The following is a 24,668-nucleotide window of genomic DNA, read 5'->3' as shown; positions in this document are numbered from 1 at the left end:
AGAATCTGCCCTTGCTGCAAGTTCTTTAGTAACCCAGCTCCATCACATGCCTGGGGCAGCCACCTAGGAGGTGTGCCCTCCCAGGACACCCAGCAGTGGTAGGGGACAGTGCATCACTGAGTAATGACATCAGTGTCCATCTCCCCAGGATCTTCATAACCTGCCCTATGACCCCTGACCTTTGAAACAGACACCACTGCTTCTCTGTTGTGACACTGAGGACTCTGTGTCACTCTACGAACTTGGGACTTGTATTGAGGGACAGGATAGCAAGGATTTTTTTTTTGTAGTCATAGCTGAATTCTACATATTGAAAAAAACACCTTGTTTTCACTTCAGTGTCTTTTAGTCTTGTTTACTAGTTTTATCTTTTTGTTTTGTTTGTTATTTTTTAGATCAAGTGTTTGGTGATAGCCTTGAAAATGCTTTGCTATGCATATACTATGGTGCCAAGGAGCACAGGAGAATGAAAAGTCACTGAAAGCAAATAGGAATGGCTGATAAGAAGTTATTAAAGTGCATAAGGAAAATGTGGAGCAGCAAGACAGGATTCCTCTTCATTAAGGTCAGTTATGGGCCTGTGCTTGGTGATTAGTGGTAACTTGGAGATCTGTTTCATTGGGGGGGGGGGGTGTCTGTGTGTGCGCGCGTGTGTGTGTGTGTCTTGCTAAATTCTTCCACATTCACTGAGGCAAGGTTTTTAAACTTAAGAGCCCCATTTTTCCAAAGACATGTACATTTGAAAGAATGGCAGAAACAACCATGGGAAGAAACTTAAGTGTATTGTTTGTTCTTTTAAAAACAATAAAGCTTCCTTCCCTTTCCTGAACATTCAGTGCTGAAGCCTTTAGGTGAGACCAGGTAAGGTAGGGGCATCCATGTTGATGAGGAGTAGGGAGCAGTGGTGTCCTTAAGCGGGTGTCAGAGTCCAGGTCGGGTAAGGAAGGTGGTCACCTGGGAGGGAGCCCAGCATGGGCAGGATGCATGCCCATGGGGGGTGGCCCAACCAGGATACTGAAGCTCAGAGGGGTGAGGGTGTTCAATGTGGGAAAACTGCCCAGAACAGGAGGAGAGGGATGGCATCTCAGTGAAGGGACGTCATCTCAGTGAAGGGGTAGCTGGCAGGGTGTTGAAGCCCAAGCAGGGGAGAGGGGTGGGGAGGGATTCTGGGCAGGAAAGCAATCCAGGGTGGGGCATTAGAGCTCAAGTGGGTAGGGGTCGGTCTGTGAGGAAGGGTGGCCCAGTACAGCATGCTGGGTAAGGATGGTTATACCAGAGACCTGTGGGAACATCAGAACCCAGCTGGGTAAAGATGACTTTCATGTGGTATGTGCAAGTGGGGTAAGGATGGTGTCCCATGGGGACAGGGGTGGGTGGTGGTAGTAACATACAAAGGGAGTGATTGATTAAAAATAAGATAATGGAAGCTAGTTTACTGTCAGCAAAGAGTGACAAATTTGAGAAGGGAGAAAACTGCAAAGGAATTCTTCAGTGTTGGACTGGCACTGGCAGTGTGAGTGCAAACACACGTGTGTACATGTTTATCCACTTCCTAGTTCCATCCATGGAGAGGCCTAGACACCATGACACCCCAAAAACAAAGAACAGAAACAGCCAACTCCCATTGTCCCGGTCCCTGATACCCCAAACACAAAGAACACAGACAGCGAACTCCCGTCGTCCCGGTTCCGAAATATTGCTCTCCACTAACAGGAATCAGGGCTCCCTGTGGAGACGGCTGATTCCATGATTAGGGCAGTTAAAGTATAAGAGAATTCTGCAGTATCTTGTGCTACAATGTTTAAAAAAGTACTCAAAGAATGATGGGCACATGTTAAAGACACAGAAGCCCCCTTAAAGGGGTAACCACTGGCCAAACCTTGGACAAACATGAACATCAAAATAATGACAGCCAACAGATTACAGCCAATGAATAGAAGAAGAAGCCAAGAATTTTACTGATGAAAATACAGGAATATGTCAAAAATTTATTGGGAAAACAAGGTATTTGGGAATACCACCCACAGCATATGTATTACAAGGAGGAAAAGAATACTTGACAGTAGAGAAACCTCGCAAACACCATCCTAATCAAGGGTTCAAAGTGAATTGCATTAGTAATGGGATAAATCAAGATGGTACCACCTGACAGGACGCGGTGAGAAGAGAAGAGTGTCACTTCTGTGATATTCCTGCCGAAAACGCGCGGCCTGAAGCTGATCCTGAGGGAGCGTCAGATAACCCAAACTAAGGGACACATAACAAAATAGCTGGCCTGTAACTGTCCAGAGTGTGAGCATCATGAAAACCAAGGGAAGACCAGGAATTTTTTCAGATTGAAAGAGATTAAAGACTCCTGACAACTATATACAATGTGTGATAGAGACTGGATTTTTTTTTGCTATAAAGGACATTATTGGGACAACTGGCACATCTTGAATGGGGTCTGAGGGACGGAAGGGTATAATGTCATCAACATTAATTTCCTAAATTTTGTGTGCTCTCCTAAGAGAAGGCCCTTGTTGTGGGACATACTCTGGAGTATTGGAGGTAATGGCCATAATGTTGGCAACTTAGTCTTAAACAGTTCAGGAACAAAAGAGTTATTTGTACTTACAAACCAGTACAAGTATTTTGATATCCATCCCCAATACATTTTATTTTATTTGTTAATCTACTCATTTATACAAACACACACACACACACATTACGGACACATTCTGCTGTCCTAATATGACCTACAAAACTTATAAAAATAGACATGCAAATCAGATTAGGAAATAAATAGAAAAGACACGGTTACTGAAATTAATTTATGAGGGTTCGACAAAAATGTTGGGGAGTGTTGGTCTCCTGGCCCTGTAGATGATCTCCACATTCTTTTATTCAGCACGTATTTAATGAACACCAAGGCGCGAAAGCGGGGCTCTGTGCCAGGTAAGCATGGAGGCAACACATGTACTTATCCCAAGCTTGCTCACTCCTGAATAACCCCATCCCCATTCACAGGAGCACCCTCCTTTGGAGAGATCGGGAACACATACACGTGGGTAACCTAGCTGTTTCTTAGAACCCAAGAGTCTTGAATCCTACTTTGATTCGCAGAGTGGCAGATCTTTCCCAACTGAAATTGAGATTATTGGGGAAAAAAGCTTCAGTGTAAGATAAGTGCCATTATTTGTTTTGATAAACATTAAAAAATTATAAGGTATTTTGACTACATATACATATTAGAGTAAAATTATTTAAATTATGTTAGGATAAATTTCAGTTAAGTTATAGGAACCCAAGGATGACTAAATATTATCCTGGTTCTTTGTCATTATGCAGGTCTCAGCTCTTCAGACACCCATCAAGTCACTTTCTACCCTTCTACTATTTTGTTTTCTCCAAGTACTTGCTACTATCTGAACTTATTATTTCGCTTGTTTGCCTGTAAACTATCTATCTTTATTTCGCTTGTTTGCCTGTAAACTATCTATCTTTATTTCGCTTGTTTGCCTGTAAACTATCTTTCTCTCCCTTTGTCCTTTGAGGGCTGGTGCTCATCCTGTTCACCAGTCTCCCTGGAACTTGTAACTGTGGCTAGTACAAGGCTCGATCAACACTTCCTGCATATATGAATCAAGACAGAATGTGGGTGGAATCTGTAAACCAATGATCTCTGAGAACATGACAACTAGCCTTATTATTCAGTGATATCTTAATATTGCCGATAATTAGGATATGAAATGATCTACAATTCTTTTCAACTCTTGTTGTTGAGACAAAATATTCACCATGGAAACTACAAATGTAACAGAGGTAAATCAGGCTTTTTAATTTCAAAATCTTGTAAGATAGGTGACAATCCCTAAATGATATGTGTACTGTAGTGTGGACTGAGAGCCCAATGCTGATTTAGTCCATGAACATTGCTACCAGTCCAAAGTTTAGGACAGAAACCGAGAGAAAGGGTCTAGAAAGGTTTTAGCAAGTTTACATTGCTGTGACATTCTATTGCATTTTACAAAAGCATCCATCTGTCATAATCTGGAGGAAAAACTGGTCCTCCACAAAGCAATAAATTTGAGAAGTGTTCATCTATAGTTTATCCAGAAATACACGAAAAGATAGCAAAAATGTTAATGACCAGACTGGCAAATACTTTAAATCTGAAAATACAATGTATTGATGATGCTGTGGAGCAATGCTAACTCTTGTACAGGACTGGGAGGAATGCAAACAAGTACAGCAACTTTAGAGACTATTGACCAGTCTGCTAAGAATGAAGAAGTGCAGCCTTACAAGCCGGAAACAACAGTCCTGGTTATATGCCCTGCCTGCTTCCTTTGCCCCCATGCTCCCCCCACCCATAGGACATGTACAGAACATTTACAGTATCACTGTTGGATAGCAACATATCAGAAATAACTTGAATGTCCAACATAAGAATGGGTAAATTATAGTATATTTGTAAAGTAGGATACTATATAGCAAGTGAAACTGAACATATATTTCAACATGCATTAATCTTATATATATATACGGTGTCAAGCCAAAAATAATTAGAACTTATACTGTTATGCCATTTATATACAATGTAAAATACTATGTATTTCCTTAGTGTTTTAGTTTTCAGTGTACAGGTCCTACACACATTTTGTTAGATTTATTCTTAAGTATTTCATGGTGCTACTCTAAAGAGCAATTTTTTTACATTTCAATTTCCAAATGTTTATATTACTAGTATATAGACATACAGTTGATTCTGTATTTGACCCTGTAATTTGACCTCTCTAAACTCACTCATTAGTTAGTTCTAACAGATTTTATGTAGATTTCTCTCTATAAACAGATAATCATGTCCACCACAAATAGAGAAAAAAATTAAAACAGTGTATATACATACACACAGTATTAGGTTGAACCAGAAGAAAGGCCAATATTTGACCATTTTGACCTACAAATACAGCAATTTCATATAGTTAAATTTAATAAAAAGTTAAAACTGCATGGGAAATAACAAACACTGAATCTGGAATAATCTCTGGGAGTTATCTCTGGGAGGAGACGCAGGAGGTTCATTTGTATTAGTCAAACTCTATTTGCTAAATTGAGTAGGCACATGGGTTTTCTTTTTATTAGTCTTTAACCTTCCTGCACAACCTAAAAGTTACCCTTCTTTTAAGTGCCTGCCTCCTCCCAAGAGGAAAAACCAAACTTGGACGTTACTCATCTGCGCCTTATCTGGGCTCTTTGGGAAAGCAGAGGCCAAGGCAGGGGCACACACAGGGAGCTTGTTTCCAGAAGTGACCCCACAGGACAAGAGTGGGGACAGCAAAATGGGAAAGGAGAGAAAGCCAGTCCTCCTTCCCACCACATTATAAAGCTAGTCATCTCTGTGGCCAACTGGGGCTGGATCCTGCTAGGAGCCCTCTGAGGAACCAGAAAGAATATGCCTCAGAATTGTCAGCTTGAGTGTTGAAGAGAGGGGACTTATTCCCTGGCTTTGGTCAAGGGTCCTACTGGTCAAGGGTCGCCCTGTGGGATGTCAACTCCCTCACGCTTCCATGTCTGCACACACATCAGTATGGCTGAGCAACTTCATGTAGGCAGCAGAGAAATGCTGGGACAACACAAAATATCCACAGTGCAGCAGAGGCCAGCTGCTGTTAGGTTCTATGTGCACACAGCTGGATGCTCTAGCAACAGTTGGAGTAAAAAGAAGGGCTAAGAGGATGTAAAGTGGGGCAAAAGAGGTGTCCAATAAATTACACATATTACACACACACACACACATGTATGTGCACATATATACTTGTGTGTATATATATTACATATCTATAAAAGCCTATTACAAAGAATTCTGAACTCAAGAAAAATGAGTTAGTTTTTATATCTTTTTATTGTAAAATACGTGAAGCACAAATTTACCATTTTAACCATTTTTAAGGGCTCAATTCACTGGTAATTAAATGTATTCACAGTGTTGTGCATCTCCAAAACTTGTTCACCATTTCCAACTGAAACTCTCTACCCATTACGTCTCCATTCTCCCCTCCCTCCAACCCCAGGCAACCATCACCAAGCAGCCAGAAAGGCTACTTTCTGTCTCTGACCACTCCACGTATCTCATGTAAGTAGAATCATACAGCATTTGTCTTTTTGTGACTGGTTTATTTCACTTAGCATAACGTTTTCCAAAGTTAATCCATATTGTAGCATGTGTAAGAATTTCATTCACTTTTAAGGCTGAATAATATTCCATTGTTTGTATATACAACATTTTGTTTATTCATTTATCCACTGTCCACTTTTGGCTCTTGTGAATCATGCTGTTATGAATATTGGTGTACAAAAATATGCTTGAGTTTATACTTTCATTCTTTTGTGTGTACCCTGAAGCTGAATTCCTGGATCATATAGCAATTCTATGCTTAATTTTTTTGGTAACTTTGCTGTTTTCCACAGCGGCTGTACCATTTTACATTCCCACCAGCAATGCACAAAGGTTCAATTTCTCTACATCCTTTTTTCTGTTTTATAACAGCCATCCCAATGAATGTGAAGTGGTATCTCACTGCAATTTTGATTTGTATTTCTCTAAATACTGGTGCTACTGAGCATCTTTTCATATGCTTATTGGCCATTTATTCATATATTTACTTTGAAGAAATGTCTATTCAAGTCCTCTGCCTATTTTTCACTTGGGCTGGTTTTGTTGTTGAGTTTTAGGAATTCTTTATATATTCTGGATATCTGTATATCCCTTATTAGATATATTACTTAAAAATATTTTCTCCCATTCGCTAGGTTGCCTTTTCACTCTGTTGATAGTGATCTTTCAAGCACACATTTTTAATTTTGATGAAGTGCAATATATCCTTTCCTATTGTTGCCTGTGCTTCTGGTATCATATCCAAGAAATTATTGCCAAATCCAAATCAAGAAGCTCTCCCTCTGTGTTTTCTTCTAAGGGTTTATAGTCTAAGAATTTACTTTTAGGTCTCTGATTAATTTTGTTTAGTTTTATATAAGATAAGAGGCCAACTTCATTCTTTTGCTGGTAGATATCCAGTTTTCCTGGCACCATGGTTGAAGAGACTGTCCTTTCCCCATTGAATGGTCTTGGCATCCTTGTTGAAATCACCTGACCATATTTGCAAGGGTTCATTTCTGGACTGTTCTATTCCGTTGGTCAATATGTTGGTCTTTATGCCAGTACCATACTGGCTTTTAAAAATATTTATAATTAACATATAAATAACACACTGTTTTGATGACTTTATCTTTGAAATTAATCAGGAAGTGTGAGTCATGCAACTTTATTCTTTTTCAAGATTGTTTTGACTATTTGGGGTCTCTTGAGATTCCAGTGAATTTTAGGGTGAGTTTTTCTATTGTTGCAAGAAACATCATTGGGATTTTAATAAGGATTGCACTGATTCTATAGATTGCTTTTAGTAGTATTGACATCTTAACAGTAAATCTTCCAGTCCCAGGACATGAGATGTCTTCTTGAATTTCTTTCAGCATCGTTTTGTAGTTTTTAGTGTACAAGTGAAAAACGGGCTATGAAGTGAGCTCTATTACTGAGTCTGATGCATTAAAGAGACTTGACTAGGATTTCCTCTAGCTCTAGACTTCTATAATTCTCCAATATTTAACATAGTCTCAAAATTAACTAAATTTTACTAATTCTTGGCCAGAATGGCCCTATAGATTCAATTAAATAAATATATACTGAAGTATCATGTACCAGATACTTTTAAAACATAGTTCATTATAACAGAAACACTCTTCCTTTGATCCCTTATTCAATTCCCAGATTTAAAGAAAATCACTTTCCTTAAAGGATTTACTTCTTCTGGATTAAAGGTTATGTCAGAAAACCCAATAATTGATTTGGTCTGAAAATCAGAGAATCAGTGTATTCAATTAACTTCCAGTATCATTTACTTTTCTTAAAATAAAATTTTCATTCTTTAAATGAAGAGTGTAGAACAAATGTTTATCATGCATATGGTTACACAGACCACCAGAGAATTTGGGCCAGTGTATCTGAGATCATAACTGCACATTATATCTTCTCTGTACTATTTAATCCCACTCAGCTTATAATTCTGTTTCTTCATCATGGCACTGCATCACTAATCCTCAACAATCATTTTACAGAATCCATTCCTTCAACAAATGCTTAACAAATGTTATCTAGTACTGGAAACATTCAATGGGGATACTCAGCAGTGATGCTGAGTATCACTGATAAAAAGCAGGAGCAGGGAAGCAAGGACAGATGTCTTAATATAGCCCAACCATCATCATTTGAAAGAAAACTCAAAAAAATCAAATGTCACATGGTGAGGAGGTCAATAGAAACAGTTTTATAAACAAAGAGCAATACTTTGTTAAGGGACTTTAATCCAAAAGTTGCATGCACTTTTTTGAAGTCAGTCCTGTCTAGGATATTATTTTGCATTAACTTTTACTGAGATCCCTCAGACACACATAAATAAAGCAGAAAAAAGAAACAGTCTCATTTTTTAAAATTATAAAAGCTTAAATTATATTTTGAAAACCTCTCATGTTCAAATCAGCCTTAAACAACATGCTAGATCAAAAGGACTTAATATACATACAGAAAATTCTATCCAAAGGCAACAGAATACACATTCTTCTCAAGGGCAAGTGGAACATTTTCCAGGGCAGATCAGATCATATTTGAGACTACAAAACAAGTCTTAATAAATGTAAGAGAACAGAAATCACACCAAGCATCTTTGCTGACCACAATGGTATTTAACTAGATATTTATTACACAAAGAAAACTGGAAAATCCACAAATATGTGACAATTAAACAACATGTTACTGAACAACCAATGGATCAAAGAAGAAATTAAAAAATCAATAAAAATATATTGAGACATACAAAAATAGAAATAGAACATACCAAAATCTATGGGATGCAGCAAAAGCAGTTTTAAAAGGAAAGGTCCTAGTGATAAATGCCTCAAGAAACAAGAAAAGTTTCAAACAACCTAAATGTACACCTCAAGGAATAAGAAAAGGAACAAAGTTCAAGGCTAGCAGAGGGAAGGAAGTAACAAAGATGAGAGCAGAAATAAATGAAATAGAGACTAAAAAGACAACAGAGAAGATCATTGAAACTAATAGCTGGTTCTTTGAAAAGATAATTTGACAAGACTTTAGTTAGACTCACCAAGAAAGAAGGAGAGAGGACTCAAATAAATAAAATCAGAAATTAAAGAGATTTATAACCAATACCACAGAAATACAAGGTATCATAAGAAACTAGTACAATTATGTTAAGAAATTGGACAACTTAGAAGAAATGGATACATTTCTAGAAACATATAATCTACCAAGACTGAATCATGCTGAAACAGAAAGTCTGAACAGGCTGATTACTAGTAAGGAGATTGAATCAATAATCAAAAGCCTTCCAACAAATTCAAGTCGAGGACCAGACAGCCTCACTGGTGAATTCTAACAAACATTCAAAGAAGAATTAATACCAATCCTTCTCAAACTCTTTCAAAAAAAACAGAAGATAAGGGTAGTCTTCCTAACTCATTTTATAAGCCCAGAACTACCCTGATACAAAAAACCAGATAAGGATACCAGAAGGAAAGAAAATTACAGTATATCTCTAATGAACACAGATGGAAATATTCTCAGCAGTTATCAAACTGATGTCAACAATAATTAAAAGTATCATACACCATGATCAAGTGAGATTTGTTTATTCCAGTGATGCAAGGATGGTTTAACATCTGCAAGTCAATGTGCTATACCACATTTATAAAATGAGGGATAAAAATTATATGATTATCTCGATAGATGCAGAAAAAGCATCTGAAAATATTCAATATCTATTTATGATAAACATTCTCAGCAAAGTAGGTATGGAGGTACAGGACATACCTCAACCTAAAAAAGGCCATAAATGAAAACCTACAGCTAACATATCCAGCAGTGAAATGCTGAAAGTTCTTTCCTCTTATATCAAGAGAAAGACAAGGATACCCAGTCTCACCACTTTTATTCAACATAGCATAGAAATCCTAGCCAGAATAATTAGGCAAGAAAAAGCAGCAAAAGTCATCCAAATTGGAAAAAGAAGTAAAGCTGTCACTATTTGAAGATGACATATATATATATAGAAAACCCTGAAAAATCCATCAAAAAACTGTTGAAATTACTAAATGAATTCAATAAAGTTGCAGGATAGAAAATCAGTACACAAAAATCTATTGCATTTCCGTGCACTAATAATAAATTATCAGAAATAGAAATTATGAAAACAATCCCATTTAAACTTGCATCAGAAGAATAAAAAGCTAGGAATACATTTAACCAAGCAGGTCAAAGTTCTGTATATTGAAAACTACAAGACATTAATGAAAGAAATTGAAGAAGACACAAATAAATGGATAGGTATTCTGTGCTCACAGACTCAAAGAATCAATATTGTAAAAATGTCCATACTACTCAAAGCCATCTACAGATTCAATGCAATCCTATCAAAATTCTGATGGCATTTTTCACAGAACTAGAATGAACAATCCTAAAATTTGCATGGGACCACAAAATCCCCAAATATCCAAAGCAATCTTGACAAAGAAGTCCAAAGCTGGAGGCATCATACACCTCGATTTCAAACTATAATTACAAAGTTATAGTAACTAAAACAGTATGGTATTGGCATAAAAACAGAAACAAAGGTTAATGGAACACAAATAAACCCATGCACATTTGTTCAATTAATTAATGACAAAGGAGCCAAGCATATATATATACGGGGGAAGGGACAGTGTCTTCAATAAAGGTGTTAAGAAAACTGGACAGCCAAATGCAAAAGAATGAAATTGGACCACTACCTTACACCATACACAAAGATGAACTCAAGATGGACTAAAGATTTGAATGTCAGATGTGAAATCATAAAACTCCTAGAAGAAAACATACATGTTAAGCTCTTTGACATAGGTCTTGGCAATAATTTTCTGAATCTGAACCAAAAGCAAAAGCAACAAAGCAAAAATAAACAAGTGGGAACATCAAACTAAAAAAGCTTCTGTACAGCAAAGGAAAACATTAACAAATAAAAAGGTAACATACTGAATGGAAGAAAATACTTGCAAATTATATACCTGATCAGTGACCAATATCCCAAATATATAAAGAACTCATAAAATTCTAGAGCAAAACTCAATAGCAAAAATAACAAACTACTCAATTAGAAAATGGGCAGAAAATCTGAATGACATTTTCAAAAGACATGGCCAGCAGATACATGAAAAGATGCTCAACATCAATGACCAGGGAAATGCAAATCAAAACCAAAACGAAGATATCAATTCACACCTGTTAGAATGGCTATTATCAAAAAGACAAGAAATAACAAGTGTTGGTGAAGATGTGGAGAAAAGGGAACCCTCATGCACTATTGGTGAGAATGTAAATTGGTGCAGCCATCATGCAAATGGTATGGAGGTTCCTCAAAAGATTAAAAATAGAGCTATCATTTCAGGAATTCCACTTCTGGATATTTATTTGAAGAAAATGAAAACACTAACTTGAAAAGATATATGCACTCATGTCATTACAGCATTATTTACAATAGCCAAAATATGGAAATAACCTATGTGTCCACTGGTGGATAAATGAATAAAGAAATTGTGGCATATATACACACAATGGAATATTACTCAGCCATTAAAAAAGTACAAAATCTTGCAATTTGCAATAACATGGGTGGACCTTGACAGCATTATGCTCAGTGAACTAAGTCAGACATATGCTCACAATTATAATGTGGAATCTTAAAACAAATAAACAAACAAAACCAAATGCACAGATACAGAGAACAGACTGATGGTTGCCATAAGCAAGGGTGGGGGATGGAAAAAATGGACAAAGGGGGTCAAAACATAATAAGAAAAAAACAAAAACAAATCAGAAGCCTGCTTTTAATTTTTCTGTATTTTAAGAAATGAAAAAATGAGGTTAAAAACAAGAAAGGAAATAAAATCACACTTGGACAACTCCAAATCTGTAATTGAAAAACTGGGTACCACATCTGCAGGGCTCCTGATAGAGCTACTGCTCAAAGTACATGCATAAAGCCTAACAACCATGCTTCTATAGAAACAGAAATGAAAAGATAAGCCTTTTTCCTCAGTTTATTTTCCTTATGGCTTATTATATTCTTTACTTTTTCTCCTCTGCCTCACACACACTAATTTCAAGAAACACTGATGATACTGAAGAGCCAAAATCTAGCAATCTAGAATGAAGATTCACCTTTACATGACAAGGTGTAATTTCATATATAATTCAGAAGACGGTAAAAGCTCATTCCAACAACTATAAAGTTATGCAGACAAAAACCTTTCGAGTTAGGAAAAAAACAAAAATTCTTGAAATTCTTGAAAATAAAGCATTTAACTGCAATCAAAGTTGTTCTGCTTATCATAAATGGTTTTTGTTTTTCCCACATACACGGATGACCTGCATAAACAGGTTATTCCAGGAGAAATTAATGCAAATTAAGACACTGGTAGTGAGAAGGAAAATATAAAGGAAACATTTGATTCTCTCATTTTATATTTAATTGATGAGCCACATATAATTTTACTACATAAGCATTTTATATTTTGCAGTTTCAGATATTACCATTAAGGCTTATATATAAAATTTACTATGACTAAGAATTGTATATAACATGAAGTCCACAGAACTGCTACTAGAATTTCTGCTGATATGATTTCCAGTGTAAAGTTAGGTTAGCTACAACTCCAAATGAAAACCAACAAGAATTTGCCACTTCAGCAACTTAAAAAACAATCCTGCTACATTAAAAAAAAACGTTGGGACAGATAAGATTGTGAGGTTTCTTGGAAGAGTCCTTATGAATATAATTTTAAGATAAACTAGTAATATATTTGGTTTCCCACAATAACAAACAACAAGGTTAATGCAAGTATGTATTATATGAAAAACCACAGAGCTCTTAAAAAGTATGAGAACTAGGAAGTATGATTTCAAAATTTCTACATGATGACTGAATGTGGAAAATAGCATTTGTAAAGGAAAACAAACCCAAAAGATACAAAATTGGTGGCTGTCATCACTTTCTCTTACTCCACTTCCAGGTCTTCAGCATCTCAAGGCAGGGTTTCTGCAAAGGCATCCTAACTGGTTCCCTGCTTCTGGCTCTCCTTCCCCTGCTCAGCCCTTCCCATGTTGTCAGTTATCTTCCTATGTGCAAATCTCAGGGTCACTTCTTTGTTCAGAAGACTATTTACACAGAAGGGCAAGGGCCTTGAGCTTTGCAAGGTGCCCCAAACTCACCTTTCTAGTTTGATTTCTCTTGACTTTGACTTTATCTCACCTGTGCACCAGCAATACAAAACTGCCTGCTATAACCTCAAGTGATGCACACTCTCCTGATGCAGCTCTTCTGCTCATTCTCTTCCTTCTGTCCATAACCGCCTTTCCCGCCCCCTGCCAAGCTCCTGCCCAACTCGCCCAGCTCTTCCCCAGAGCCATCTCCCCATAAGATCTTTTAATGCAGTTGGCTGCGATCCTCTCTCCTTTGATACCTCAATGTACTTTAAGGTGCCTCTAATGGCACTAGCATTCCATCTCATATCAAATTGCTTATTATGTCCACTGCAAGACTGTAAACTGAGGCAGAAGCTTTTTAGATTCCTGCTTTATCCCCTGAAGCAACTGGCGTGGTAGCTTACACATTAGAGGCACTCAAGTATGTACTGAATCAAACTCAATCAAATTCTGTTGCAAGAAAGTTACTGAAAGGAAATACTTAAAGTACACAGAAAATTAAAGGGCTGGTGATAATGTTTTCAAGTCTCAGAACATGCAAAATTTATACCATTGGCAGAAATATTTTATTTTTGTAGGCCTAAGACCTATAGGCTTCTGTGAGGTCATGATGGAAAAAAACTCACAAAAATCTCTTTCCAGGTAAATAATAAATGAACAAAAGGAAAGCAGCTTTTAAAAAATAAACTAAATAGTTTTTTTCCCCAAACTATAGAAAGTACTATAAGAAATATTAATAATTCTGCTACACTGAAATCATAAATGGTTCTAATTATGTAATTAGCTCCAGGAAAATGCTCCAAATAATTCCTTCTTTTGTGAATTTGCTCCCAAGTAATAGGAAGCCAGGCTAAAAATCACTACCTTTTCTTTAGCTACAGGCTTTGAAAATGAATGAATGAATGAATGAATGAAAGAACAAATGGACTTTTAGTAAGACTTGATACAGAGTTCATTACAAACTAGTAGTACTTTTCAAAATATCTATGGGGAAGGACCGGTTTTTAAATATTTCCTATTTGCGATAGACCAATACTGTTAAAAAATACCACAAAAATGCTTCAGTGATGTCTAAAGGTTGATGCACGCTTTCCGCTCTTGTCATGGACCAGTAACAAACTTAGCGAACGGGCAGCAATCTGCTCTCTTTCCTTGAATCCACACACATTCACGCAGGTAACAGCAGGACGTACACCTACCTTCTGCTCTTGCACCTCGAACACTGCTTCATGGACACTGCAAGCAAAAAGTGAGGTAGGCAGATCACTTAAATCCATCATCTCTTCCAAATCATCTTCATTTTCACCAAAAATCATCTCTTCCTCCTCTTGGTCACTGCTACAGAGATCTGACTGGCTATCATTCCAAGATTTCATAGTGTCCTTTAGCATTATCCCCTATAAGCAGGTCTTTTCTGTGTCCAAAGTTCAAAGAGGTCTACCAGGCATCTACTGCTGAAAAAAGAAAACAACACAGAGATAAGACTTTGAAGGCCAAATAATGTTCCAATCAATTCTCAAGACAGCAATTCATCAAATGAAGCCATTTTATTTCGGAAAAATAAATCAGGGTTTAAATCAACCTATTACAGTCTTCATAAACCAATTCTACATATACTAATTTGATTTGCTTAGCACATTTTACATAACATATTTCACTGGCAATGACATATTACCAGAAAATGCAAAAAGTTTTCTACTGAAATTGGGAGGAAAAAAGTATAAAAATGAGGTAATATCAATATGTACACTAGTTTACAAGCAGTAGGAAGGAAATTTGTAAGCCAGGACTGCCTTCACATATTTGTTTTGGGTTTTAGGTCTACAACATTGAAGCTGGCACAGCAGAATAAAACCCACACGGATTCACTCACCATCTGCACCCTGAAATATGGTCTGTGATGAGCCAACTTTACCTTTCTTAACCAGTGTGTTTTTTCTGAAATGTACTCTCAATAAACTGAGCTACACAGAACAAAGAGTTCTAACATAAGAATCAGTCTTTGTTAATATTAGAAATACTTACAGTGGGCAAAATCAGAGAAAGATGACAATCTACAAGATGTCCTTTCTCTGAATGTTTAAAAATCAGTAACTTTAACCCTAAGGCAAGTTGCTGAGTGTAACTCTGTTAGGTAATGGAACAAAGTCTTACTCAGACTATTTCTGTATATGTCTGTCTCCTTGCAGACCTGCACCCCGACCCAGCAAGCAGAATGCCACGAACGTAACACATTTCAAGATATTGAAAATGGACTTTAAGAAATGCCTGTCAGGCACAAAAAAATTAAGTCATCAGCATTATTACTACCTCAATATTGCCTAATTTGTGATTTTCCCTTTTATTTTAAAGAACACAAGATTGCAAATATATTGCTTATTTGGAATATATTACAGAATGGTAATTATAGGATAAAATAGTATTTTTCCCATTATTCTACTACCTCAATTAGGAAAGACTAATTCTAAAAAGTAAAATCTTTACTCGTTTTTATAAATATTTTCTAAATGCCTATTGTGTTGCCAGGCATTATTATGGATGTAAGATGAGTAAGACATGATTCCTATTCTCCAGGAGGGCTCATCAAAGCAAGAATTTATTGGCAACAATTCTGGTCACTCCTAACGGATCTTGCTCCATTCACTGGCTCCTACACTTTCAATTTCCCTTGTCCCTTGGCACCTTTCCCTCAGCGACCAGACTTGTTCAAGATTCCCCACTTACATCTGCCCCAATCTTAACAAAAGAAAACCTTAATCTCTGTGTCTGTCTCTCCCTCCACCTTCCCTACCAGCCTCTTGGAAAGGGTAACCTGTACTTGGGGCACACACCTCAACTGCCGTCACTCCTGAATTCAGGGCAGCTGCCACTGTCTTTTGGCTGAAACTGCCCTCGTGGCGGCCAGCACAGATTTCCTCAAATTAGAACCTGATTTCAGGCCTCAGCCTATCTCTGCCACAGGAGACCCTGCCTTCTGGGTCTCCGCCCTTCCTCACCAACTGTCTTTGTCTCCGGCTCCTCTTAGCCTTTGCAATTTCATCTTTTTTGAGGGTTCATCTCCATCTTCTTCCTCATCTGATTCTTCCTGGGTGGTTTTAGCCACACCCAAGCATTTAACTACTTAACTACCAGCACTTTCCAACTTTGTTTCCTGCTTCCCTACGGTTCACACACATACGACATGCATGTACCAATACTGCCTCTTCTTTCATATGAGGATTTGTAAGTCGGGAAGGATGTCACCCAAGTTGAGGGGGAAGCAAGAACAGAATTTTCATCAATGAATCAGATGGATGGGTGGGAAAAAGTACATGGTCCCAAGAGATTCTGATCTGCCCCTATGTCCTCCCTGCACACTGAAAATCACTCATCTTTATGATTTACATACCTAGACTCAACTCTCTCTCCCGAGTTCCAGCCTTGTATTTTCAGCTTTTTTACTGAATATATCTACCTGGATAGCCTACAGGTACTACAACTGTTTAAAAGTTACATATACTCCTTTAATTAGATTATTGGGCTGGAAATCTCCAATTTGGAAAGGGACCTGGGCAGGGGATGAAAGGGAAAGAGGGGAACGCAAACTCAACCGTCCAAGCAGGTTTACTGCTGAACCTGAGAGGGACCCCTCTGTCCTGGCCAGCAGAACAAAGGAAGGAGAATCTCTAACCGGTCAAGAGGCTTTTTATGGCCAGGGTTTTTGGTGGGCTCTTTGAGGGGAGGGGCCAGGGGAAAGGTGGGCTTGTGGCTTGCTGACATGTCCTCTGGAGGATGCTTGGAGCCTAGGTAAGATGACACCTAGGTCTCTCTGTGATGGTGGGTGGGCTTATTCAAAAGGTGGTACTCAGGTCCGGAATCTATCAAGGGAAATGGTATCTCTGTGGCTTTCACTGTAATCTTTAAGATCAACTTGTCAGGCAGAAGTCATAACTCTCACAGCACTTTGTTCATTTCTCTGTTACATACTTACCTGATGATTGTGTTTACAAATCACTCCTAGCTACCAGACCATGAATGCCTTTGAAACCCCAGTCTCTGGCATAGTTTTAACTCATGAGAAATGCTTAGTAAGGATGGTTGACTGAAAGTCGATAGCATTATTTATCCCACTGATGTGGCAGTACAAAGGAAAATTTAATTCTGCCTGAGATCAGAGACAGTTTCCCAAAGGAGGTTATGGTGAGACTCATAAGATGAACAGAATTTCGGCAGGAAGAGAATGTGGTGCATTCCAAGCAAAGCCATCAGTTCATGGACAAAGGAAGAAGATAAAAAGATCAGCATGCACAAAGATCATGTGATCTGGAGTGGAGAGAGGGTACTATATTTGGTAGGAGTGTCACAAGACAAAGCTAGAAAGGTAGCTGTGGGCCAGGTTGCCTTGAAAGAAGGGTTACGGAGTTCGGACATAAAAGACAGTCAGTATAACAGTGCAGCACAGAGAAGACAAGTAGGGACTCTGTGGCATCTTACTACACTGATGGACAGTGACTTCAATGGGGTATGGTGGGGACTTGATAATATGGTGAATTTAGTTAACCACAATGTTTTTCATGTGAAACCTTCATAAGAGTGTGTATCAATGATAACTTAATAATAAAAAGATAGTCAATATCAGCATGCCACTGAAAGTGTCTAGGCAGGGAAATGATATAACCAACCCAGTTAAACTTTCAGTATTTGATAAAAGTGGATTGTCTTTGTATCTTCTCTCAAAGAGGTACTAATGTTTTTAATCTTCCTCCACCCTTAACCCATTAAAATACCTTGCCTGGACTTTTGGAGGTTGAGAGTTGGGGAGCTCTGAATGGCTAGATTTTAAAATTTGATAAAGTCAAGCTATTTTTTATAAGATTTGTTTGTTTCATGTTCCTTCCTCCAACCCCTAAAAAGAAAAAAGAGAGGAAAAAAAAATCAGAGCACAGGAAATAATCCTTCACTTGACTTAAAAAAAAAATTCTTAGAATATTACACCTTCATTTCCTGTTTTCTACCTTCATTTTTGGGTAACTTTTTCTTTTGATATAATTTCAAACAGAAAAGTTGTAAGAACAGTACAAAGAATTCCTGCATACTCTTTACCCAGTTACTCAATCACTTACATTTTTGCCCACTTAAAAAATCATTCTATTGTTATACATACAATTTTTTCCCTGAACAGCTGAGAGTAAGGTGAATGTGCCCCCTTATTCCCAAATACTTCAGTGTGCAAGAACAAGATCATTTTCTTACATAATCCACGGTACCATTATCAAAACCAGGAAACTTAACATTGAGTTAATACTATTATCCATGGCAGAGTTCATATTCAAACTTTGTCCTGTATTCAGTAATGTCCTTTATAGCTATTTTATCTTCATTTTTTAGATTATTGTTAAATTATTTGCCTTTTGTCCCAATATTATATATTTTAGTATTACAGTATTGCTACACTTACAGTATTATAGTATCTTAGAGCATTGTTAACATTTTCTTCACTTATACATTACTACATATTTGATATACATTAAATGGATGGATTGATGAAACATCACAGTAACTGCAAATAAGTCTGAAAAGGCTTTAAGTATATCCCAGGAAGATCCAGGCTCCATAATCAGATCTTACTAGACTCAGCCTCTGGCTCTGCCAGTACTCTAATTTTAGGTAAATTACTTTGCCTCCCCATAAAATGGGGATAATAATCCTTATCAAATAAAATATATAATTAGAGGGATTAATTCAGAGAATACATGTGAAGTGCTCAGATACAGTCAGGGCTCAGTATTATTTTCACATAGGCATAATCTATGTCAATGCGTTTTTGGGTTGAAAGGATCCCAATAACATCAGAACCACCAATGGAACTGATAATAAAACAATAAAGTGAGAAAAATCCACACCCAAGTGATCTAATACCAAGTAACAAAAAGACTACAGGATAAAGAAGATGTGGTACATATAAACAATGGAATATTATTCAGCCATAAGAAGAAAACATATCCTACCATTTGCAACAACATGGATGGAGCTAGAGAGTATTATGCTCAGTGAAATAAGCCAGGTGGAGAAAGACAAGTAACAGATGATTTCCCTCATTTGTGGGGTATAACAATGAAGCAAAACTGAAGGAACAAAACAGGAGCAGACTCAGACTCCAAGAAGGAACTAGCCTACCAAAGGGAAGGGGTAGGGGAGGGTAGGTGAGGGGGGAGGGAGAAGGGGATTGAAGGGCATTATGACTGGCACACATAGTGTGTGTGCAGGGTCACAGGGAAGGCAGTGTAGAACAGAGAAGACAAGTAGTGACTGTTGCATCTTACTATGCTGATGGACAGTGACTTCAATGGGGTATGGGGGGGCTTGATAACATGGGTGACTGTAGTAACCACAATGTTTTTCATGTGAAAAACCTTCATAGGAGTGTTTATCAATGATACCTTAATAGAAAAAAAAAGGCCACAAAAATAAAACCAACATTATCATTTCAAGAAAATGGTTCAGTTACAGACCTATAAATAAAACCAGCTCCAGACCATCACCAGCAGTAATGATGCGGCTCCAGTATGAAAACATTTACAGATTTAAAAACAGAGAGCTAGCTGCAAAAAGGCCGTGGTACCCTTTCTATAAGCCTCACAGAATTTTATGTTGTAATTCAGTGCACACAGTATTACAGACATTATCTTTCAGATGATGGTTGTCTTGCTAAAGGCAAGCCATGAGGGTTTTATTGGGATATAGTTTAAGTCAATATTGTCAACGATTTCATAATTTTCTCGACATCATCAATGCAATTAGATGTGAACCGAAGGATACAGATGATCAAAGTCAGCCAGGGGAAATGACAATCCTAAAATATCTGTAAAGAAATCATGTTAAAAGGTAACTCAGCTGGTACTTGAAAAGTAGCTTGGTTTTATTAAGGAAAAGAAAAAAAAAAACCCTACAACAGTACATGGTTTCTGTTATTACCGGAGCTGTTGCCAGCTCTGTGGCATTCCAACTATTACAAGACTAAGCTGTCTGTCAGTTTACTAACCCAAGGAGATATTGATTGGCTCAACAGAAAGTGCTGAATCAATATCCTCCAGTGTCTGTAAGCAGAGGGCCGCACTAATCACTGTTTAGCATCCTATAAGCGCAACTATAGCTGTGGCTGGGTTCTGGCAAATTGTTTCTTTGTGGAAACATGAAATGAGTGTAAAACTCCAAGTAGCAAGACTATATGCTCTGCTACAAGCCTCCTCACAAAAGTAATCTATAGAGGCAAATGTCAAGCACATTGATTGGACTTGGCGTTTTAAGTTCTGAAGAGGAAAAGGCACATTCCTCCTCCTCCAGGATTTTTTTAAAATAAAATTTTTTAAATAGTACGCTTCTTAACTTGGTGAACATTTAAAATGCCTCAGGTAGATGCACTTCATTATTTTTTGATGTGTTCAAAATGCTACTGAACAATACTGAAAAATGAAAGCAAACAAGTCCCCCATTTCCACTCTACAAATGCCCTGCTGGATAACCTTGGAAATGTCACCTGGCTTTTGCTGTACATTTGTTCTTTCATATATAAAATAAGGAAAATACAGATGCTGAACTACTACATTCCTTTTAAAAACTTCTAAATGATAAATTTAGACTCAATTTCCTTTTTTAAAAACCCTCAGGACTGTCAATGTGGGTGTTCTGAATGGCTATTGTGGAAGTCTCTACCTTCTACTCCCTCCTCATTTACCACTTACAGGTAAAATGTTACTACTTTTTAGTAGCTGTGGTAAAAAAAAATTTGGTGCAGCAGTAAAGAAAAATAGATGAAAATTAGATTTTTGTATTTTGTTATGTTTCAATGACCTATGCCCTCTTTTCACAGATCATCTAGACATGGTCCTGCTATAATTATTGAGGTTCAGTGTTCCACCAGCAACTGTGTTACTTTCTTGCATGAGAGAGAACTGAAACAAACAAAATCCACTGTCCAGAACATACAAAAATAATAGGTTTTTAAAGAATAATTGAAGCAGAGATATATGAAAGACTGATGCCATTTGTTTCATTGTATATTCATTGTCCCTCAATGTAACCTCTATATTCTAGGGGAAAAGTGGAGTTCCACAGCCTGACTTCCACTTTCTGTGGGTTTCTGGGGTCTAAGTAACAAATGGCATTGAACTTCAGAGTTTCCATTATTTCACAGGCTTCAGCCTAACGGATTTCCAAATTACACTATTTTTTTCATCACGTTTTTCTTAAGTCTTTCGAAAAACAAATCCTCTAGCACTGTACAAAATTTGTTCTCATTTGTAATCCTTAACATCCTCATGTTTAAAAGCTTTACAGATGCTACAATTCAATAGTGGGAAAAATCTAGTTTTCCCTAAAAGCACTTTCCAATCTTAGAAGAAAAAGGCTGAAAATGTAAAGTTTATGGCCAAAGAAGGGACCCTTAATTTTCAGGCCTTTTACTGTGTTCCTGCACCGCAAGTCCGTTTCTAGAATACCCATATAAACTCCCCAACAAAAAGTAAGAAGTTGTGTGATGCACAAACATCTGTATCTTGGGTCTCAAAGTGTGTTTTTGTTTTGTTTTGTTTTGTTTTTAATTTAAGGGACTGAAGCACAGCTAATGAAATTGTCTTAAAATAGTTTTAAATCATATGTAGTCACAGCTACAAATAAGCCAGTTGCTTCTTTTACCAAATAGTACATCAGCGACTTCTACTGAAACGCAGTGTCTATGGAATGTTCAAATCAATGTAGTGTGCTAGCTAATTTTCAATCACGGGAGCAAATAGTTTGGCTTTGAGCATTACACTAAAACATCGCTTTAAATAACCCTAGTTTGTATCTGAAACCCATTATCTGAACTGCTCCTTAAACCAGACTCCTAATCCCCGAAGGAGATGATCAGATTTAGCGCGGAGGCTGGAACGACGCAACCTGCAAACAGGTCATTATTGCTCTACCGGTCCAGGCAGCAGATGGAAGCAGACAGACAAGTTTCAAGAAGTTGGCGAATAAGTAATGCGACGGTTATCTGTGCATCATGGGGGAGGGGAGGCGAAAGAAAGAGGGGCTTCCAACTTGCGGCGGTGCCTGTTTTACCCACTGCACCTTTTTTGCCTTCAGGAGCAGGTTGGGCCTGTCAGCTTTTCAAAAAGTCAAAAGAGTTTTTGGGAGAAAACTGAGGGTGCAGAGGAGAGCACAATTTCCTTGATTTTGTTTTCCAAGACACCACCCCAGACAGAGTTGGAGAGAAGCTGCCGGGCGCGAGAGGGGCTGCACGCCCGAGGCAGAACGCGGCAGCACCTCCAACGTCTCGGGGCCTGGGGCGCCCACCGTCCCGGGCACCTGCGGACCGTTTCTTTTTTTTTTTAGGTTTTTGCACCTCGCGCCCCCCAACCCTCCCCAGTGAGGGTTGCCAACCCTGGTGGGAGAAGCCGGTCGCCGGCCGCACCCGAGAAGGGGACTCACCTGTGCGCTCGGCCGCTGCAGGAAGGCGAGCGGGTGAGAGGTCGGAAGGTCGGACCGGGGAGCCGGCAGGCGGAGAAGCCGAGGGCGACAGCCGGGCAGCGTCGGCGCGGCTCGGACTGCCTGTAGCCGGGGCGCCACGCCCTCAACGTCCGCGGGAGCGGCGTCTGGGCCAAGTTGGCAGCCGGCTTCGCGTGCACGCCCGAGGCGCGCGCCCCCGAGCTGTCCCGCCCCGCCCCCCGCTCCCCACTGCGCGCGCCGCGCAGGCGCCCAGGTCGGCGGCCCCGCGGGGGCGAGCGGCTCCCGGGCGGGCAGGAAGCGGCCCCGCCCTCGCGCGTGCGTCGGGCTTCGCGCGCGCGCACTCAGGGGCACCGGGGCGGATTTGTCGTTCCCCGCGGGTGGGGCGCTGGGGCTGTCACGCGGGAGCGGGGTTTAAGGTACCCCAACGCCCTTGGCGACCTTCTCGCTTCTCACCGTGGCCAGTAGTAGTTTATCTCCTTTTCCCTCCGGCGCCATAAGTCGGTCACAAAACTAGTAGGAATAGCTTCAACACTTACAGAGGGCCAGTTACTCTGTACTGTGCGCAGCGTGCTTTGCGAGCTTTACCTCGTTTAACCTCAGGGTAACCAACGAACCGGATATTATTTTGATCTTTGCATAGATGTGGGCTTTACTGTGCTTAATTGCCCTAGGAGAGGCAGCTAGTAGGGAGCGGAGCTAAAAGCAGTGGGGTGTGCGCCTCCATATCCTGGGCTCTTAACCATGCTGAGATACTAACTCCAGCTCCTCTCTCGCCCTCTCTCTTCTCTTCACCTTATGTACAATATTAATGCAACTTACATTTTTAGTGCTTTATTGTCCGTTTACAGAATACTTCCGTGCAGTCTTGCTTGATTGAGAAGCCCCAGGAAACAGTGGGGCATAGTTAGGCTTATCTACAAATAGAAGGAGCAAGAGCCTAAGCTGTCGAATGAGCTGTCCAAAGTTAAGAGTGGTAGGGCTGGGGCTTTCTTTGGGAGACAGCATTATTATTTAAAAAAAAAAAAATTTTTTTTTTTTTACAAGGCATTTGAGCCAAGCTCTGGAGGGAACCTGTGTCTTTTCCCTCAGCTCCTGGGGAGGGAAACAGGCACACAACAGGAAAGGAATTTGTTTTAAGAGTGTGCGAGTTGGAAGAAAGTCAGCTCTGATCACGCACCCATAGGCCCTCAGAGGCAAGCAAACTGAAGGTCAGAATCAAGGAGGCAGTGCTGTCAGTTACTCAGCACCTAGGGTATGAGGGTGGGAGAAGGACTGGAGAGTGCAGAATACATCTAATATCTGTTAAATTTAAACGAAGACAACTGGTGGATTATGGTCCCAATCACTGTTTAAAGAATGACCCTTACCATCAGAAAGAGATGCCCAATGGATCATCACCCCCTCTTGCTTCCTCTCTCATCAAGAACTAAAAACTTCAGTAATTTTTTTCTTCTCTGAATTCCTCTAGCACAGCAACTTGGGCACAAATTGAGTTTTTAGGTCACATGAGATTGGAAACTGCTGCATTCTGAACCCCTCTGTGAGGATCCATGATACATGTTAACACGGAAATGGCTTGGAGAGGTCCTAAAGTAAAAAGATTGGGCTAGCCTTGTTTAGCTCAGAGTTTCTCTGAACTATTAGGCCCTGTGCTAGGCACCAGGCTCTTGTAAGGTCCACATAAATCTATCCTGTCAGGAGCCCACAGATAAGAAAATAATTAATTGTGATAAGATTTTATACACTCTCTAAAAGAGGCATTTGCAAAGTGCTGACAAAGCAGAGGAGGAAGAGAGCAAGTCTACCTGAAAAACTGAGGGAAGGAGTTGCAAGTTCAGAGGATATT

The 24,668-nt window shown here is 39.0% G+C and overlaps 1 protein-coding gene across 5 annotated transcripts in view; it reads right to left on the bottom strand.

Moving 5' to 3' along the window:
• Window positions 1-23,049, bottom strand: part of RCAN3 (RCAN family member 3) — a 43,328-nt gene extending 20,279 nt beyond the window's left edge. For 2 of the 5 annotated variants that reach the window (XR_012130066.1, XM_073233415.1), the window contains exons 1-2: window positions 22,805-23,048; window positions 14,554-14,808 (exon numbers count right to left, since the gene is read on the bottom strand). Coding sequence is in view for 4 of the 5 variants with exons in the window: in XM_073233415.1 (XP_073089516.1) it covers window positions 14,554-14,745 (192 nt within the window). In the remaining variant the exon portion in view is untranslated. Of the gene's footprint in view, window positions 1-14,553; window positions 14,809-18,120; window positions 18,240-22,804 lie in introns of all 5 variants that reach the window. The other 3 variants (XM_073233418.1, XM_073233417.1, XM_073233416.1) reach the window with 3 other exon arrangements.
• Window positions 23,050-24,668: the final 1,619 nt, after the last annotated feature.

The sequence above is a fragment of the Manis javanica genome, chromosome 4 (genome assembly GCF_040802235.1).
Source record: "Manis javanica isolate MJ-LG chromosome 4, MJ_LKY, whole genome shotgun sequence".
NCBI classification, from domain to species: Eukaryota; Metazoa; Chordata; class Mammalia; order Pholidota; family Manidae; genus Manis; species Manis javanica.
This window is presented reverse-complemented; position numbering and strand designations above follow the sequence as displayed.